General features: G+C 45.3%; 1 protein-coding gene across 4 annotated transcripts in view; it reads left to right on the top strand.

Moving 5' to 3' along the window:
• EPB41L5 (erythrocyte membrane protein band 4.1 like 5) overlaps window positions 1-15,813 on the top strand; it is a 136,678-nt gene extending 120,865 nt beyond the window's left edge. For 3 of the 4 annotated variants that reach the window (XM_021075139.1, XM_021075140.1, XM_021075142.1), the window contains 3 exons: window positions 4,447-4,488; window positions 4,834-4,964; window positions 11,372-15,813. In XM_021075139.1, coding sequence (XP_020930798.1) covers window positions 4,447-4,488; window positions 4,834-4,964; window positions 11,372-11,438 — 240 coding nt within the window. In that variant the 3' untranslated portion in view covers window positions 11,439-15,813. The remainder of the gene's footprint in view (window positions 1-4,446; window positions 4,489-4,833; window positions 4,965-11,371) is intronic. The other variant, XM_021075141.1, reaches the window with a different exon arrangement.

Below are 19,313 nucleotides of genomic sequence, written 5' to 3'. Positions count from 1 at the left end.
CACTGGGGAACTCATGCTTATTAATGCATTCAGATGTTTTTTAGAATAACAAATCTCACCCCTGCTGAAAACCTTTGAATTTATATTTGTAATTGCAGTAGTAATTCCATAAGTTGAGGAAAGAACTGACATATTTATGATAATTTGTCTTCTTAGCCAAGAGTACAATGTTTTTCTCATCCAAGACTTTCTGTTTATCCTAAAATTTGTGTAGTTACAGTTTCCCCAATATATGCTCACATTTTCCTATTTGTTATTTCCAGGTCCTTCCTTTTTTTTTTTTTTTTTTTTTTTTGCTGTTGAGATTTTTTTTTTCCCCATTATATTTAAAGCTGGCTGTAAGGGAGTTCCCTTCGTGGCTCAGCAGTTAATGAATCTGACTAGGATCCATGAGGATACAGGTTCAGTCCCTGGCCTCACTCAGTGGATTAAGGATCCGGCATTGCCATGAGCTGTGGAATAGGTCGCAGATGCAGCTTGGATTCCGAGTTGCTGTGGCTGTGGTGTAGGCCAGCAGCTGTAGTTCTAGTTCAACCCCTAGTCTGGGAGCCTCCATATACCACAGGTGTGGCCCTAAAAAGCAAAAAAAACAAAAAACAAAAAACAAACAAACAAAAAAACTGGCTTTAAGAAGGCTATTGTTTTTCTTTTTCCATCAAAAAAAATCTTTATAAGAGTAAAGCTGTACAAAAGTTCTAGATATGAAAATAAAGTATCTTATTAGAGAAAGTGTTTTATTATCATACTTTTGTGTTTATCTAGGTTTACAGTTACCATCCTCAAGAAGAAATGTCCAAGTTATAATTATAAAATCCCATCTTCCCATAGAGGAACAAAAGCAGAGCCTAAAAGTTAGAGCAGGAATATCCATTACTAAGACTAGGAAGAGAGTTCTAGAAAGCATAAAGAGTCCTGTCACTTTGGGAATTGGTAAATATGTAAAATAAAATAAACTTGTGACAATAAGATATCTCTCAGACCAATAGGGTAGTATCCAGTTTTTAAAATGTCAGATGCCCAAATTAAATTAATTACACCTCTCAGTCCATGGCTGATTATTATCTCTTTGGGTCTGTGGAAGTGTTCTCTTTTGTTTTGTTTCCGTTTTCCCCTGAGACACCCATTCAGCTGTATTTGATATGTGTCCTTCCAGGCCACCTCTTGTATGTCTATTCAGATAAACACCCTCATTCGTGTCCCTCTCAAGGAGCTGTGGGAGAGTTTGGGGTACATGCTCACAAGGAGGGTTGTAGGGCTGGTGCTGATGAGAATACCTGGTTCCACTGGGTATTGCTCAGTGCTCCCAGCAAGGCCTCCTTCCCTCGCATTCTTCCTTAAGCTGTGCTTTATGTCTTTCTAATATGGTACATCTTTATGCATTTCTCTCATTGCTTCAATTCTCATGAATTAAATGTTACCTGTCCTCCATTATTTTCATGCTGATTTAGGTTCCCTATTCATGTCTTCTGCCCATTTTTCTTTTGGGTGTCCTATCTTTTTTTTTTTTTTCTTGCTGATTTCAGGAGTTTCCTGAAAAGCCTTGTCTGTCTTAGATGTTAAAAGTACTTTCTCCTAATCTGTATATAAACACATCTGAGGAATTTTCATCACAGTATCGTCGAGGTGGGTGGCTGGGAGATTGAGACAGCCAGGGTGTGTTGCCAGGAGATGAGAGGGAGACAGATTCACACCCTTCATTGGGCAGGCAACTTACTCTGACAGCACATAATCTCCTTGTACCTCTTTATGGTTTGGGGTTTAAAAAAATCCTTCCTCATCTGCCACCCCATCCCTTGAGGTCACAGAGTGTTCTTTTTGTTTTCTTCTATTTTATTTCACTTTTCACATTTAGATTTTAACCTATTTAAAAAGTTTGAGGGTTTGGGGGTGTTTGTTATGGCTTTGATATGACCCAACTTTGTATCTATCCATATAAAGAGCCTGTTTCCCCAATATTATCTACTAAATAATCCGTCGTTTCCCAGTTGGTTTATTAGTCTTTCTGTTCTCATCCATTGGGCCTTCTTTTCTGTTCTTGTACCATTGTGTTTAATTACTCTGGCTTTGTGATCTGTTTTAATATCTAGTATATCCTTACTTATACATTTTAGCATCGTTATGTCATATTTCCCCCCAAATTCTGCTACCACGTTAATGAAGTTTATATTAAATGTATTATTTTAGAAGTAACTGGCATTTTTGTAATATCTTTTTCTTGAACATGATATATATCTCTATTTTCTTATCCTTATTAGAGGCTCTGTTCTCTGTTAAGTCTTCTCTATTCTTTGTTAGGTTAAGTCCTAAATACTTTATAGTTTGTTGATTTTGTGAATGGTATTTAATTTTATTTATTTATTTACTTGCTTTTTTTAGGGCTGCACCTACAGCATATGGAAGTTCCCAGGCTAGGGGTTGAATAGGAACTGCAGCTGCTGGCCTATGACACAGCCACAGGAACACCAGATCTGAGCCACATCTGTGACCTACACCACAGCTCACAGCAATGCCAGATCCTTAACCCACTGAGTGAGGCCAGGGATCGAACCCACAACCCCATGGTTCCTAGTCATATTCATTTCCGCTGCACCACAACAGGAACTCCCACCCTTTTTTTGTTGTTGTTTGGTTGGTTTTGGTTTTTTTGACCATACCCATGGCATGTGGAAGTTCTTGGGCCAGGGATCAAACCCACACCACAGCAGTGCATGCAGTTGTTACAGTTACAACACTTAACCCTCAACCTCCTGTGCACTACAGTTACAACACTTAACCCTCAACCTCCTGTGCACTACAGTTACAACACTTAACCCTCAGCCTGCTGTGCCACAGGGGAACTCCTCTTTGCCCTTATTCTTTTTATTTATTTCCCTTTTGATTGATTAAAAATTGGCACCTTGCTTTAAGTTTGAATTGCCTTATGTATAATTGTGTGTCATTCTATTCTCAGCCTTTCGTATCTGTTGGTTCTAAGTGGACCTTTCACGAATGTTTTGCTGGGTCTTGTTTTTTAAATCTTATCTCAGAGTCTCAATTCCTCTGATTGAGTTTAAATCTTTTTATATCTATTGTAATTATGGTTATTAGAGAACTTGTTTCTGCCACACCAATTTTTTTTATTTTACCGTATTTCTTTTTCTCCATCTTTTATTTCTTATGGTAAAAGAAATCTTAATATTGGTGGGAAAGTCATATTTTATATTTTTATTCTTTTGGTGGTTACCTAAGACCTGAATTTGTATTAATTTTTTCTAATCCTCATCTGTCACCAGTGCAAGGACTAGTCTAAGTTTTCATAAAATAGGAAGAGTTGATTATAATTCTACATAGAAGTAAGATCTAGAAAATTAAACATTAATAAGAATGTAACAAAGGCCCTTTGAGTTAGGAGCAGTATGGGTGTTTTTATTGTTACTTTCTTCATGCACAGTTAGAAAATGAACTGTATGTAGGCAGGTTTTTTTCTGTATAATTTCTTTTTTGCTGTTCATTTGAATTAGTCATAATCCATTGTTCAGGGTACTGTGCAATGATTATTTGTAGTGAACTGAAGTACTGAAATTTGTAATGATTATTTGTAATGAATTTCAATAGGTGGTTTTTTGTTTTTGTTTTTGCTTTGTTTTGTTTTTTGGTTTTTAGGGCCGCACCCGCAGCTTATGGAAGTTCCCAGGCCAGTGGTCAAATCTCAGCTACAGCTGCTGGCCTATACCACAGCCACAGCCACAGCCACACCAGATCCTTAACCCACTGAGCAAGGCCAAGGATCAAACCTGCATCCTCATGGATACTAGTCATGTTTGTTACCCACTGAGCCACAGTGGGAACTCCAAGGATTGTTTGTAATGAACTGAAATTTCAGAAAATAAATGTTAAATTCGATGCTAAGAGTAAGGGGAAATTCTAGTGAACAACCTCAAAGCAGTATTAGCATTCTTAGAGTAGTAAGTTTTTAGATTAAAGAGACCATTTCTTTCATGGTGATGTGTGGCATCTGAGCTGTAGAAAAGGACCTGGCATTCAGAAGTCCTTGTCAGCTTGGAGTTCTCATTGTGGCACAGTGGAAACAAACCTGACTAGTATCCATGAGGATGCAGGTTTGATCCCTGGCCTCGCTCAGTGGGTTAAGGATCCAGCGTTGCCATAAACTGTAGTGTAGGTCACAGACGCAGCTCAGATTCCATGCTCTTGTGGCTGTGGCGTAGGCCGGCAGCAGTAGTTCCCCCTTAACCCCTAGCCTGGGAACTTCCATATGCTGCAGGTGCAGCCCTAAAAAGCAAAACCAAAAAACCAAAATAAAACAAAAGTCCTTGTCAGCTCAAGGCCCCTCCCAGGAACTGCTCCCCCACCCAGTGCATTTCATAATAGAGGAAAGCATCATGCCTATAGTTATGAACATGAGCCAGTCTTCCCTAAAAATAAACACATATATACAATTTATTTCAGGTATCTTCAGCACCAATGATCACACCCCGTTGGATTGTGCCAGTAAGTTCATGATATTTGCAATTTTTCTTTCCATTGCCCCTTCAGAGTGAGGCCTGAAGGAATACCTGGCCTCTACTTTTTCCTTGAAAACGCTTATAATTGAACTTGCTGGCTTCAAATGAATGATGTAACTTTTCTGTTCATAAATGATTCAAGGTGCTAACAAGACAAAAATAAAAATCTGATGTGAAGGATGGTTAAAAAAAAAAAAAAAAATCCAAAGCAAAACAACCCTGATCACGAAAATCATCCTTATTCCCGTAATGGAGGAAGTGACTGGGAGCCGATGAGCTGGCTGCTGGGCAGGTCCTGTCATCTCTGCTCAGACGTGTTGTGTCTCCCCAGCAGAGCACTGTCCTTCCTAATGGGCTTTCAGGAACTGGACTGTCCTCAGCAGGCAAGGAGGGACATGGTCCTAGAGAGGTCCCCTCGCTCATCTCTCCCCCAGCTCCGTTCTTGGTGGATGCCGTGACCAGGTAAGCAAGTTGTTTCTCAGTAGCAGTTCTGAGGCATTTGTTAGAAGGAAAAAAATGATAAAATTAGTTATACTTAAAGTAGTAAGGTCAATTCTTCGTCCACTGAACCTAATTAAAACTGTTTGCTATTTAGGGTAGCGTTTTTTCTTTTTTCTTGTCAGAAGCAATTTTCTACAAAATTATGAAGTAGGTCTTATTTTTTAATGAAGTATTCATTAGATAAAGATGTTAATGGTTTATTTTGAAAATTTTCTATTTGGTTTAAAATTGAGTTACGTCTTTTCCCATCATGCTTTACTATTATGTTGTCCATCATGCTGGGAGGAGAGGCACAGGTAAGGGTGAGGGAGGGCATTCCTGAGGTGAAGGCTCTGAGAGGACTTTCACAAAGACCTGCTGCAGGCTCATTTTAACACACAGCTCGCCACAGACAGAAACAAGACGTAAAGGAGCTTTGGTTCAGCAAGTAGTTCTTCAGCTTTTCATCATTAGGAGTAAAACTGTGCCTGTTTTGCAAAGATTTATAATTGCCTTCATTTCTCAACTCAGACAAATTTTTCCTGGGTATGTCTGCTGTTTCTCGTACCCTCCTGGTGTTGAGAATGTGGGTCTGTTGAAGTTGATGCTTTAGAGAGAACAAAAGTCCTAACTATATGTAAAGGAAAAGTTATTAGAAATCATAATTGGAGAGAAATCCATAGCTTCATTTTAAGATTGTTCTCTCATCTCCATAGTCATTAAGACATTTATTCACTCAGCAAACACCCATTGGATGTCTGTTCGGTAGCAGACATTGATTGTATCTGGCACAGAAGACAGCAGGGAACCAGAGAGACATGATCCCTGCCCTGGGGAGCCCACAAAGCATCAGCTGGCACTTTGTACAAATGCACTAGGCTATTTTCCTCAACATTTGAATGACTAGTAATTCCCACTGTAAAAATAGAGATTATGTGCAGAGGACCAGGTGGTAGTTCTTTGTAATTGAGTTTACACAATAAAACATGAGTTCTTAAGGACTTCCAAGTTAGAGATGGCATCAGAGCTTGTCTCCATTCCGTCCCAAAGCAAAGTTGTCATAAAATAATTACATCAAAAATGACAAGTAGTACACATGAAACTAATGTAATATTATATGTCAGTATCTCAATAAAGAAAACATGACAAGTAAATTAGTGAAACAGTCAAGTCCAGAAGCAAACCCACACAAATGCAGTTATCCGATTATGAAAAACAATGTTATGGTGCTGAAGGGAAAGAATGGCCTTTCAGTAAATCAGCCCAACAAGTTAAATATCTTTGTGGGGAAAAAATTAATCTTGACCCAACCTCATACTGCACACAAAAATCCATCCTAGGTGGATTGCAGATCTAAATATGAAATGTCCAGAATAAAGCTTTTAGAAGAAAATATAAATGAACATCCTTGTGACCTTGAAAGATTTTTTAAACAGGTCACAAAAAGCTTTAATGATACAGGAAAAAAATGGATAACTTGGATTGTATCAAAATCTCCTATTCATCAAAAGATATAACTTCAAGCATTCAGAAAGGGAAGCCAGAGTAGGGGAGAACAGTTGCCCTCTGAGTCTGTCTCCATCTCTCACAAAGAACTCATGTTCAGAATATACAAAGAACTCTAGTAAATCAATAAGAAAAAGACTTTCAATAGAAAAACAGGCAAAAGCTTGAATAGGCAGTTCACAGGAGGCTATCCAGATGACCAATAAACATACAGGATGGTACATCTTGACAAGTTATCAGGAAATACAAAGTCAAACCACTGTGTGATCCTGCTGCATACCACTAGAACAGCTAATGTGAAGACATGGAGTACCAAGTATCAGTAAAGGTACAGGGTGATTGAAACTCTGAAATAGCCACATTGGACATAGATTTGGTGGTGTCTACCAAAGGGTGAAAATACTCAGTGATTCAGTGATTCTTATGTGCATACCCAGGAGAAATATAGATGTATTTCCATCAAAAGACAGGTATAAGAATGTTTATAGCAGCTGCATTCATCATAGTCCAAGCTGAAAACTTTTATAGAGTGCATCAGCAGTCAACTGGATAAATACTAGACTAGAGTGGTAGAAATTAATGGACTCTAGCTGCAGTGCAGCAATACAGATGAATTGCATAAAAATAATTATATTAGTTATTTATTGCTGTGTAACAAATTGCCACAAATTTAGCAGCTTAAATCAGCACAGGCGGAGTTCCCAGGTGGCTCAGTACGTTAAGGCCCCAATGTTGTCACTGCTTGAGTCACTGCTGTGGTGCAGCTTTGATACCTGGCCTAGAAACTTAGCATGCCTTGGGTGCAGGCAAAAACAATTTTATTTATTTATTTGTTTATTTTGTCTTTTTAGGGCCACTCCCATGGCATATGGAGGTTCCCAGGCTAGGGGTCTAATTGGAGCTGTAGCCATCGGCCTACACCACAGCCACAGTGACATAGGATCTGAGCCATGTCTGTGACCTATGCCACAGCTCACGGCAACACCAGATCCTTAACTCACTGAGCGAGGTCAGGGATTGAACCTGCATCCTCATGGATGCTAGTCAGATTCATTTTTGCTAAGCCACGACAGGAACTCCAAAAAAAATGTATTTTAAAGGCATAAAACACCAAAGGCAAAGGAGCGGAGAGAAGACCACAGCAATGGAGAGAATTGAACAAATTTTGGAAGCAGCTAAATGATAGGTGTGTGGTAACTAACTTGACAGAGAGGAGAAAACTGAAATCTAAGCCTGAAAGGGGAGGGGGGTGGGAAGTAAGAAAGTGTAAAGCCCACTCACACAGCAGAATGCTAGGAAGGCTCAGGAGCTGGAGGGATCACATGTTTGTGAAGATGGGGCACTTGGAGCTGAGAATATGAGGCTTGTTGAAAGTGTTCATACCCATTTGGACACTCCCTCCCCACCCTGCCAGCGCTGGCCTCATTCTGCAGGTTTCCCTCCAGAGGAACTGGGCAGGAGAGGCCCTGGACTTGGGAGTCTGTTGAGAGGAACTGAGCACGGGGAAGTTAACTCAGTGTCTGCAAACCGGGGGATGAGGCTTCCAGCCTTCGTTCTTTTTCCAGCTTCCAGAATGCTGCTGGCCAAGGGTAAATGTCTCAGGGGAGAATTAAGACAGTTGTGCTCTAGAAAAACTGACTCACCTAGAGAGAAAAGGTCCAGAGACACTGACGTTTGTGGATCCCTTGATTAAATTGCCTGGAAATCTGCCTAATAACTCGATTTGGAAGCCTGTTAGTTAGCGGATTTTGCCCATCTGTCCACAGCTTCCAAACAGCCTTCCAGTGCTTCATTCTTAAATATGAACAGCCTGGAGTTCCCCTCGTGGCGCAGTGGTTACCGAAACCAACTAGGAACCACAAGGTTGCGGGTTCGATCCCTGCTCTTGCTCAGTGGGTTAACGATCCGGTGTTGCCATGAGCTGTGGTGTAGGTCGCAGACACGGCTCGGATCCAGCGTTGCTGTGGCTCTGGTGTAGGCGGGTGGCTACAGCTCCGATTCAACCCCTAGCCTGGGAACCTCCATATGCCACGTGGGAGTGGCCCCAGAAAAGATAAAAATAAATAAATAAATAAATAAATAAATATGAACAGCCTGAGAGTTCCCTTTGTGCCGAAACAGATATGAATCCATCTAGAATCCATGAGGATGTGGGTTCGATCCCTGGCCTTGCTTAGTGGGCTGGGGGTCCGGTGTTGCTGTGAGCTGTAGTGGTGTAGGTCACAGACGAGGCTCGGATCTGGCATTGCTGAGGCTATGGCGTAGGCTCTGATTTGACCCCTACCCTGGGAACCTCCATGTGCTTCAGGTACGGCCCTAAAAGGCAAAAAAAAAAAAAAAAAAAAAGATCCGGCAGCTTCCCTCAGATTATTTTGTTTGAGGCAAGACCAAAGCAGGTAAATTTGGAAAAGAAACAAGGAGGAAATAAAAGAATGTGAGGATCAGAAACTTAGCAAATGAAAGTGTGAGAGAGAAGACACCATATCGATACAACAAAAACAGGAAATTTAAAAAGAAAAGGAAGAGAAAATAAGAAACTAGTCTCGGAAATTATTAACCATGTTAAAAGTAAAGTCCAGAGAATGCCTGGAAGGTAAGATTGGAGGAATCTCTCCAAAAGTAGACCAAAGAGATGAAAATGGGAGAGAAAACAAAATTGGAGGATTGGTCTAGGAAGTCCAATATGTGAATCATTGGAGATCCAGAAAAAGAGGAAGTAAAAGTGAAGGAAATGTCAAAGAAAGGAATCAAGATTTCCCAGAACAGAAGTACTTGAGTTTCTAGATTAAGGTAGCCACTGAGTACAGAAGGAAAATAGATAATACCAAGGAACATGATGAAATTTCAAAATACCAAACCTAAGGGAGGATATATGTCTTCAGAGGGGGAAAGAGTATGCACGAAGGAAGGATGGGTGATCAGAATGATGGCAGGCTTTACCGAAGGCTGGAAGATAGTAGAACCTATAGAGTTCAGGAGGAAAGTCATTTTCTTTTTCTTTTCTTTTTTTTTTTTTTTTTTTTTGCTTTTTTTAGGTCTGCACCTGTGGCATATGGAAGTTCCCGGGCTATGGGTCAAATCAGAGGTGCAGCTCTAGGCCTACACCACAGCCACAGTAACACCAGATCCGAGCTGCATCTGTAACCTACACCCAGCTCATGGCAATGCTGGATCCTTACCCCACTGATCGAGCCCAGGAATCAAACCCCATCCTCATGGATCCTAGTTGGGTTCGTTAACCACTGAGCCACAAAGGAAACTCCAGGAAAGTCATTTTTCACTGCATGTTCTATACCCAGACTACCAATGAAGTGTGAGATTAGAATGAAGACATTTTTAAGCAGAGGGCTTCTCTAAAGTACATACTTCTAAGGCAGGCTTCCTTGGGAAGCTACTTACTGGGGAAGGAGTTCCATCCAAACAAGGTGGTTATCCAAGAAAGAAAAGAGGGGACCCAGGAAATAGGTGCAGAACCTACCAGAGGAGAGCACAGTTCCAAGCAGGTCCAGAAAGGATCCTGCACATATTTGAAGAGGAGGGTATAGAGTTTGAGGAAGGGTACGGCCAAGGAGAAACCACAAACACATGGCCCAAACCCCAGTTTAATTCTCACATGATGTGTCTGAACATTCCTACTGGGAACAGAGCCATGGTTACGTTTATGAGGTTGAGGATAAATTAGAAACTAAGCCTGGGAAACTGAGCAAGCAGTTACAACCAAAAAGGAGGCAATTACTCAGTCCAGGGGAAAGGAATTGTACAAAAAAGAAGTACGTGTATTTTCAGTTGTGAAATATTTTCATATTTATGTGACTGCAGCAAACACCGAATATTAACATGATCAGAATCGTTCATAAAACGGTTAAAAAGACGGGAAGGAGGGATTGTGGGGCTGGTCATGTGGAGTGTCAGCTTCGTAGTTAGTATCAGGAAGTCATTGTGGAAACACATCCCTTAGAACAGGTAGAACTCAGCTAGTAGAGCACCTGGAGAGGGTTAGATGCAGGTTACTGGGCCTCCTTTGGGTCATTGTTTTGTTTCTGATTATTTTATTTTATTGGGGTGTAGTTGATTTACAGTGTTGTCTTGGTGTCATTTTTACAGCAGAGTGGGTCAGTTATACTATATACATATCCATTCTCTCCACATTGACTCTGCATCACTGAGAATTTGCATGTGTAACAAGTCTCAGGGACCACACTTTGAGAACCAAAGATCCAGAGCAGTGAAGGGATACCAAGAAGAAGCAGTTGGAAGTGTTGGTCTCTGTGGTAGAGGTGGAGAAGGGGGTGCCAGCAACTGCTGTTTCATGTCTGTGTCATGATAGTGCTTCTGATGTTCAGCTCTGGCCTCTGCACTTTGATATTGTTTTCCATCTCTATGAAACCAGAATAGGGGTTGTTGCATCCCTGAACCTCTGCCCATGGGGCCCTCAGGCGAGCTGTGTATTTCTGTTTCCCCCTGGCTCTGACAGAGCAGGTGCAGTGGTCCAGGGACTCAGACACAACCATGGGGCCCAAGCCCAGCCCCGCCCTACCCCGCCCTGCCCCTGGGTGTTTGTCTAGCACAGCAGTTTCCTTGGTTCCTGGGGGTAACCCCAGCTCAGTGAGACACCAGTCTGTCTGGTGGATTTTAGGCAAGGAGGTAGGGGAATCTAGATTCCATTTCAAGATGACCTAAGCTTGTTATCTAGACAGTGACCCCCCCTGGGGACTACCTTGTTGCTAAATTCAGTGTCACTACATTTTCACTTAGGTCATAATTCTTTTAACTCTCAACATGCTCCCTGTGACACGTGTGGAGAAATGCCTGCTGTTCCCCCCCGCCCCCAAAATGGTTTTCTTTCGAAAAAGAGTTGATGACCCACTCTTCCCTCCTTTCAGCTCTGCTCTATCTTTGGCTGAAGAAGCCACCTTGAAGCAGAAGTGCTTGCTGACCACTGAGCTCTGAGCGGTGGCCACCTCCTGGCCTGTGACCGAGGCCGGGCCCTCCAGCTGTCCGTCCCAGAGTCCACTTCTGCTGGAGCTGGATCTGCTTGTGGGTAAAAAGCTCACCTAGGTTTGACTTCACCTTCATGAACAAAACAGCTACATTTCCGTCCAGCTGGAAGGGTTTCATTACACTACACATTTGCCCAAGAGCGGGTATATGATCTTCCACTTCCTATAATTTTATCCAAGCTGTAAATTCCTGAAACCTGGGAATTGCTTTCCCTGCGGTTTCCTCCAAGCCCCTGGCTCCCCCTAGTGGTGGTGACTCCTCACAACACCCCCATAGGCAGCCGTCGCCGGCGTAGGCTCTCGCGGACGAGCGCACGCTCGCTCTCGTTCTCTCTCTTGTTCTCTCTCTCTCGTTCTCTCTGGTTCTCTCTCGTGTTCTCTCTCTCTCTCTCGTTCTCTCTCTCTCTCTCCTCTCTCTCTATCTCTCTCTCTCGTTCTCTCTCTCTCTCTCTCTCGTCAGGGTGAGGGTCTTTGATCTGAATGTCTGTTAGGGAAATTGTACCTTGCTGTGCATTGCCTGGGAATCAGGAATTTAGGTAGATTAATTATTACTAAAGAGACGTTTTTAGAGTACAGACCGCTTTCAGATGTCTCCCATACTTTTGACTTTTTGCTGGATGGCTATCTTAATACTCCACGTTTACATCAACGTAAGATAAACCTTGAGCAGAGCTACAGAGAATTCAGTTGCACAGTCTTTTCACTCTAGAAGGGGCTGGTGGTTCAAGAGACCCTGGGGCGTTTACCTCCAGGCACGCATACTTGCTCCTGCTGCTGGGGACAAGCCACGGTAGACTCAGGGACTGAAGGGGCAGCACAGTAGCTCTTGGGTACCTACGGGGACGTGGGCGCCTTTTCCTTTTCATGTAAGCTGAGTAAATTTAGAGTTGTAAAGTGAAGGATAAACAGTACCGGGATAGAAATAGGGAATGGGGGGTGGCAGGGGACGGTGGTTCATGGCTGAAACTAAATGCATCCTATGGAAAGAATGCACATCTCACTCCACATTAGGGATTTTCTATTGGTTAAAAAGAGTTCTCTAGAATTTCTTCATCATTTTTGGTCTCTACAAAAAATTCTGAATGTTAAAGTATTATGTGCTCATTATACAAAATAGAGAAAAGAATAAAAATAACTACCTTCAATTCCAGTGCGCAGAAAAATACTCTTTTAGCTTTAAAAATTTAGACTGCATCAAGTAAACCTTAGCCGTTGCGAGGAATGAGGGTGACCTGGAAAGTGTTGGTAAAGTTGCCGTTAATCCCTGTTGTCAAGGGTTGCTGTTAAAGTATACCTCCTGGAATTTGGTTTTAGTTTCCTGCCCTGTGGTGTATATATGTAATAGAGCGTTTAATGTATGCTATTCACCATAAAAGAACTCCCAGTTCCAGGATCTTTAAAACTACATGGTTTGGACTCTCCTGGGTTTGTTCCTTGTAGCATAATCACGAGGGTCTGTCTAGAAAGCTCAGGAACTTTAATCTTGTGCTGTTTCCCAGGGAGCTGTTGAGATTGGAAACCACTCCTGCACAAAACAGTTTTGCTCAAGGAAAGAAAGTTGGCCCTTCTTGTTGGCTGCCTCCCCTTAGCTTGCGAAGCTTGTGAATTTCATTGGGGGAGCTCTTGCCAATTCTTAATTGTGAAACAGATTTTCTTGCCGCTGTAGTGACATCTAGAACAAGGGACATCACATTTTCAGTCCTGATGGCCCTGGAGGTAAAGGGCTAAGGTTGTGCTTCCGGTCACAGAGCAGCTTTCTAGATTTTGGAACTAAATTGTTGAAATACCGCTAACCTTTATGTCTTCAAGCACCTGTAATCTTACCAGTGAGAATATTGATAGGGACCTCTAAACATTCCTTTAATCTCAAGTTAAAGGACACTTTGCCTCGCATCCTGACAGGAACTGGTAAATATGGACATTAATGCTTTACTGAATTAGCCCTACGCAGCAGATACATGTCAGTCTAAATGTCATTTCATACCTGCTGCAGGTGCCGTTCCCGGGTGGCTATGATGCTCCCCTGTTCTGCTCATTTTGAATGGGGTGAGGGCAGGGCTGAGGTCTGAGCAGGTCAGGTAGAGGAGGCGCAGAGAGAGCAGCAGGCGAAGGATGCTGACAGAGACTGGGGCTTGACATGACTGGACCAGAGCAGGTGGATACACTGAAGTGGGGTGGGGGTGGGGGAGGTCCAGCTGTGGCAGTCTTGCGGGCAGGTGGCCCTTGGGGCACGGTACCTGATGACAGAGAAGCTTAACATCTGCCTGTACATCTGAGCCACTGATAAACCCAGTACAGCTCTGACCCTCAGATGGCTGTTCACAGCGGCAGTGGGCTGGACAGGAGTTTTCTGTGTCAGATGTGGTTCCCATGCCGCGCTGCAGTACAGCTGGAAGGAGCACTGGCCATGTCAGGCCAGCGAGCAAGCACAGGTGTGAGTGGAGAGCGCAGGTTCAGTTGGGCGCTCACTCCAGAGTGCAGGTGGTTAGTGTCCCTGCAGTGGGAGGCCACACGGAGGCGCCTTAGCGCTGAGATAACAGACCCAGTTTAGTAGAAATAATAGAAGGCCGCTTGAGTCACAGGCTCCACTCTGTGTCGCTCTCTTCCCAGTCTCTCCAGAGACAGATTTTACTCTGGAAACAGACCAGGAAGAACCACGGTAGAGCTGGTGACTGTGAGCAGGTTTTAGGCGGCTGCTTAGAACGGGACTGTGGCTTGTGTCTACTTGCTGTTGCCCCTGGTCTAGGGTGTGTGGGGCGCTCCAAGCAGCGGAGAGCTGAAGCCCAGGTCAGCTCGCTGCGCATCCGGGGCCTGGTCAGGAAGGGAGAGCTGGCATGGAAGTTGGCAAGAAGGTTGGCAGATTTCAGGTTTCTCTCCTAGACTCTTGAGAACTTGAGAAATAATAGTGGAGTAATAAAGGAGATCCTGCTTCTCAGGGTCTCACTTTCGTGTTCACAGGAAGGGCTCACTGTTCTTGCATCCCTGCCCCGGGGGATACCCTGCTGAACAGAGGAGTGATTCAATTCCTTTGATCGGGATGAATGTGGTTTTACCTGAGCTGCTTTCCTAAAACACTGATGTTGTTTTAAGAAAAGATCTTATTTTGATGTGGGATCTCAGGTCCCAGATCAGGAATTGAAGGCAGGCAGCAGTGGTGAAAGCTCGAGTCCTAACCACAGGAACTGCCCGTTATTAGCAATATTTCTTGTCATCTGCCAAGTTTGTGTCTTACCTTCACCCACCGGAGCAGTCACAGCTGTTCCATGGACAGTGAAGGATGCAGTCCCTGGGTCGTCCTGCATCTTGGCCACCTGTTCCTCATGCGTCTCAGCTCCGGCTGACACTTCCTCTTTCTCTGCTTAGCTGAACCGGGAGGGAAAGCTCCGGTGTCGCTGCAGAAACCTCCTTAGAGCAGAACTCTCTGGTGGTCACCTATGTAGAGGAAGAGCTCGTGTGCTCTTCTGTAAGTCAGGCTCTTAGAAGCCAAGTTCTCATCACTTTTAGGGCAGGGTCGGCAGGCGTTCTCTATAAAGAGCAGAGATGGCAGGTCCCGCTGCTGCAGAGGGCAACGGCTGTGTAGATAACGGTGTGTATGGTCCAGGGGGCTCCCTGGGAGCCAGGCGGGCGATCACTGTCTGTCACTGGAGCAGGTGGGCGACCTCACTCACACTTGGACAAGCCGTGGTCAAGAGTCTCCCCGATCTGAGGGGCTTCAAGGTCTCAATAGTTTCTGATTACTCTTGCCCTCAGCCTTAGCAACTGGAATCTAATGTATAATAGACATTTTTATATTATTTGGGATTTTTTTTCCTCTCATAAGTTTAAGCACTACTGTTCTTCAAGAAAGTTGGAAGCTTTTCCTACCTTTTAGCCTCCAGGATGAGGAAATTTGTTTGGATTATAGAAATTTGCCCTGAGCCTAACTCTGCTGAGTTAACTTGGTAGAGCTGTGATTGCTTCCGGTTCTGAGAAGTGGGATCACGAGCCACTGGATCGCCTTGATGGAGACAGTAATTCTGGCACTGTCCAGGATTTCTCTTCATCAGAGAGGTGTCTTAGACCTCTTGCTCTCGTTATCTCATGTCTGGGTATGATAGACAGTGATGAGGACCTCACTAACTATTTTGTGTTTACTTTTTCTATGTGTAAAGCTTTGCCGTAGTTTTTAAAGTGTAATTTATTTTTATATCAAGTGCACTATTCATGCAGCGTGTTCCACGGTTTTATATGACTTGTACTAGAAGCACTGCACTGAACTGTGATCGTTCTGCACTGTAATGACGACTGTAGACGTGACCACCAATAAAGCTTTTGTGAAACACTTAGGTTTTTATGAGCTGGTCCAGTTTCTTGGAAGTGTCACACCCACATGCCAGCCCCTTCTCTCCTCGACAGAGCTGTTATTTTGAGAGCTGTTGCTGCTACGCAAACACGAGGGGAAGCAGTGGGCAGAAGCAGGACCAACTCAGCTGTGTTCTTTTCAGTGTCGATGTTTAAAAGCCCCTTGGAGTTCCTGTCATGGCTCAGTGGTTAACGAACCCGACTAGTATCCATGAGGACATGGGTTCAATCCCTGGCCTCACGCAGTGGGTTGAGGATCTGGCACTGCCATGAGCTGTGGTGTAGGTCGCAGATGCTGCTCAGATCCGGTGTTGCTGTGGCTGTGGCGTAGGCTGGCAGATGCAGCTCTGATTCGACCCCTAGCCTGGGAACCTCCATATGCCATGGGTGTGACCCTACAAAGATAAAAAATAAATAGATAATAAAATCCCCTTGGTCGTCCCCAGCACACCCTGGGAAGGGCACATGGTGCAGTGGACACCCAGCTCTGCTGCTCGCTACCCACCAGACTGCGAGCAAAGGCCAATTGAAGTCCTTGAAGGATGTGATGTTAGGGCTGCCTGCTCTCAGCACGGTGAAAGTCACTAGTGCCTTCCAGTCCACCCTCCATACCACATCAGGAACCTGGGCCATGCAGCGCTGTAATACATGCAGCTGGAAACCCACGCAAAATGGACCCACGCAGGCAAACCTGTGTCGTCCAAGGGTCAGCTGTATGAGGAGACCAACTTGTCCCGCGGTTCCTTTGGATGATTGGCCCTGTGTGTGGCCAGCATCTGATAGAGGGTGGGTGGACATCCCCCCAGGGAAGACCAGTGCCACCAGCACCAGGGAGACAGCTGGCGAGGCCCCAACCAGTGACAAGTCCCTGAGATCACGTGAGGCGTCCCTGGTAGCCAATTACCTGTGCCATCTTCCACTTGCCCTTGTGGTTACCACAGTGTCTGGGGCTTATCCTGGAGGGAAGAAGTCTAGGTCTGATCTTGCCTGAGTGCCCCGAGCTACGGACCACCCCCTCTACCAGGGACAGGAAGAAGGGGCATCAGAGGGAGCCCAGGCCTCTCTGGCTGAAAGGGCACGTCTGCCCCCAGGGTCTCGGGTCAGCGTTAAAGCCAGATCCTCAGAGAAGCTGATGAATCCCGCACCCTGGCTGGTCTGCTGTCTCAGCAGCCCTGGTTTTCCTGCTGGTGTCTAGAGTTCCACACCCCCCCCCCGCAGAGTGAAGCCAGTTCCACCCAACCTGAAGTGCAGGGGGCAGAGCTTTGCTTTTCCAAGTGCCATCAGTCAGTGGGTGAGTAGACACCAGGTGTGATTGGCACTTCCTAGGTGCACAAGGGCATCACATGTCCCCACCAGTAACCCCAAATCTCCCCGCCTCCTGCTGAGACATGAGCCCTTTCAAACCTGGGAACAGTGACCTAGTGGACACCACGCTGCAGAATCACAGCAGTGTCCCAGGCCTGGGACATTCTGTACCCTGGAGGGCAGGGGAGGCTTGGGGTCCTTCTCAAGCCATGTGGAAATGTTGGGTTTGGTGACCACTGTGCAGAAACACAGGGAGGCCCTCCCTCGGGTGGGTGCTGGGTTATTCCAGCTTGTATCCCTCTCTGTCACTGAGTCACAGGAACAAGGGCCTGTGAGGGCTGTTCGCTCTTCACCTTGGACATGCAGAGTGCAGAGTGGGACACCGAGCTGCCTCTCTGTCCTGCCCTTGCTGAGGGAGGCGCCAGGGCAGCCTTAGGAGACAGGAGTTCCCTTTCCTCCACTTGGCTGCAGACCAAAAGGGGACTTGCAGGCCAGCCACTGCCCTGAGGCTTGAGCTCGTATCTGAGGGAGGCCTGCAGGGCAGGTTCTAACCCCAGGGCAGGGGGTGAGGGGCAGGGCCAGGAGCAGGCCTGTTTGGTGGTGACACAGAGAGTAACAGCTCTGTGGTCACCTTTCCAAGGGAGAGCAGAGCCTGGCCCAGCCTGTGGGTCAGAAGTGTCCATGGTCAGGCCATGCTGGAGACCCAGCTGAACCAGATTTGGAGAGAAGCTTCATGACTCGCCCCAGCCCCACCTCCCACTGTGTGTATTGGCGGGGCTGCCGACACCTTCCACCCCAGGGGACACACACTGACTGTGGCTTGGACACATTGCTCTTCTTCAAGGACTGGGATGTGCCCACAGATATTCTCACACCAGAGAGCTTCACAACAGCCTGGGTGGGATGTGGCTGACAAAGGCCTAGTGGCCATCACCTGGGGCAGGAAGGGGGCTGCACTGACCCTGCCTTCACCACCTCAGGAGGTCCCGTCCTGAAGGAGCTGCGCTCAGGCCCCACCTCAAAATGCAACCAGCTCTCCCCTCCATGCAATTCTGCCCTCACGTGTCCTCCCCACAAACCACTCTCCTACATCTGTTTTAAGCACTTTCCCATCAAGCAGTGCACTTCTGGGACATGAGCCTGGCCTAGTTGGTCATAAAATGCTTTGTCATGAGTTGATCCTTCATCAGGAAAACCACTGCAGTGAGCAGGCTTTCAGCTTTCCGAAGCAAGACCTCACTCTCACTGCTGGGTGCAGCGCGTGGCCCGCCCAGGTCCCAGCATGCCTGTGGGCCTGGAGACTGGGGCTGAACCCAGCTCTGGGCTGTGGGGCTGGGGAGTTCTCAAGAGGGATATCCAGGGAGTTCCCATTGTGGCACAGCGGAAATGAACTGACTAATATCCATGAGAATGCAGATTCAATCCCTGGCCTTGTTCAGTGGGTTGGGGATCCAGCATTGCCGTGAGCTGTGGTGTTGCTTAAAGATGCCGCTCGATACAGTGTATCTATGGCTGTGACTTAGGCTAGCAGCTGCAGCTCTGATTCAGCCCTTCGCCTGGGAGCTTTTATATACTGTGGGAATGATCAGGGAATGGACTTCAGAGGGTGAGCGGGGTGGAGGCCTCAGGGCAGGCCCCCCACACTGTTTCAGTCTCAGCTATTGGGTAAGGTTGGGGAGCACTTGTTGCTCTGCGTTCTGCAGACTCTTTGGGGTTTCTCCTAGCCTGTGACAGATGTCTGCCAACTGCTCCACCCCCTCCCTGGGCCTTGCTTCACCCAGGGAACTGGCTAATCCAGTCACCTCTGCTCTCTTGAGCTGCCAGGGGCAAAGAGTTGTGAGAGCAATTCTGGGTCTGGGTAAGTGGATCCTTAATCCTCTGGACCATAGGAAAATCCTTAAACTTTTTTTTGTGAAAAAAAGGTTTTTATTGTGGTAAAATCTATATGATATAAAATTTATTGCTATTTTAGCCATTTAAAAACTTTCAATTGGGAGTTCCCTTGTGTTACAGTGGATTAAGGATCAGGTGTTGTCACTGCTGTGGCTCAGGTCACTGCTGTGGCGTGGGTTTGATCCCTGGCCCAGAAACTTCCACATGCCATGGGCAGGGCCAAAAAAAAAAAAATTATTTAAAAAATTTTAAAGCTATGATTAAAATATGCATGATTTACCATTTT

The sequence above is a fragment of the Sus scrofa genome, chromosome 15, assembly GCF_000003025.6.
Source record: "Sus scrofa isolate TJ Tabasco breed Duroc chromosome 15, Sscrofa11.1, whole genome shotgun sequence".
NCBI lineage: Eukaryota > Metazoa > Chordata > Mammalia > Artiodactyla > Suidae > Sus > Sus scrofa.
The sequence above is the reverse complement of the archived record's forward strand: the minus strand, read 5'-3'. Positions and strand labels throughout refer to the sequence as shown.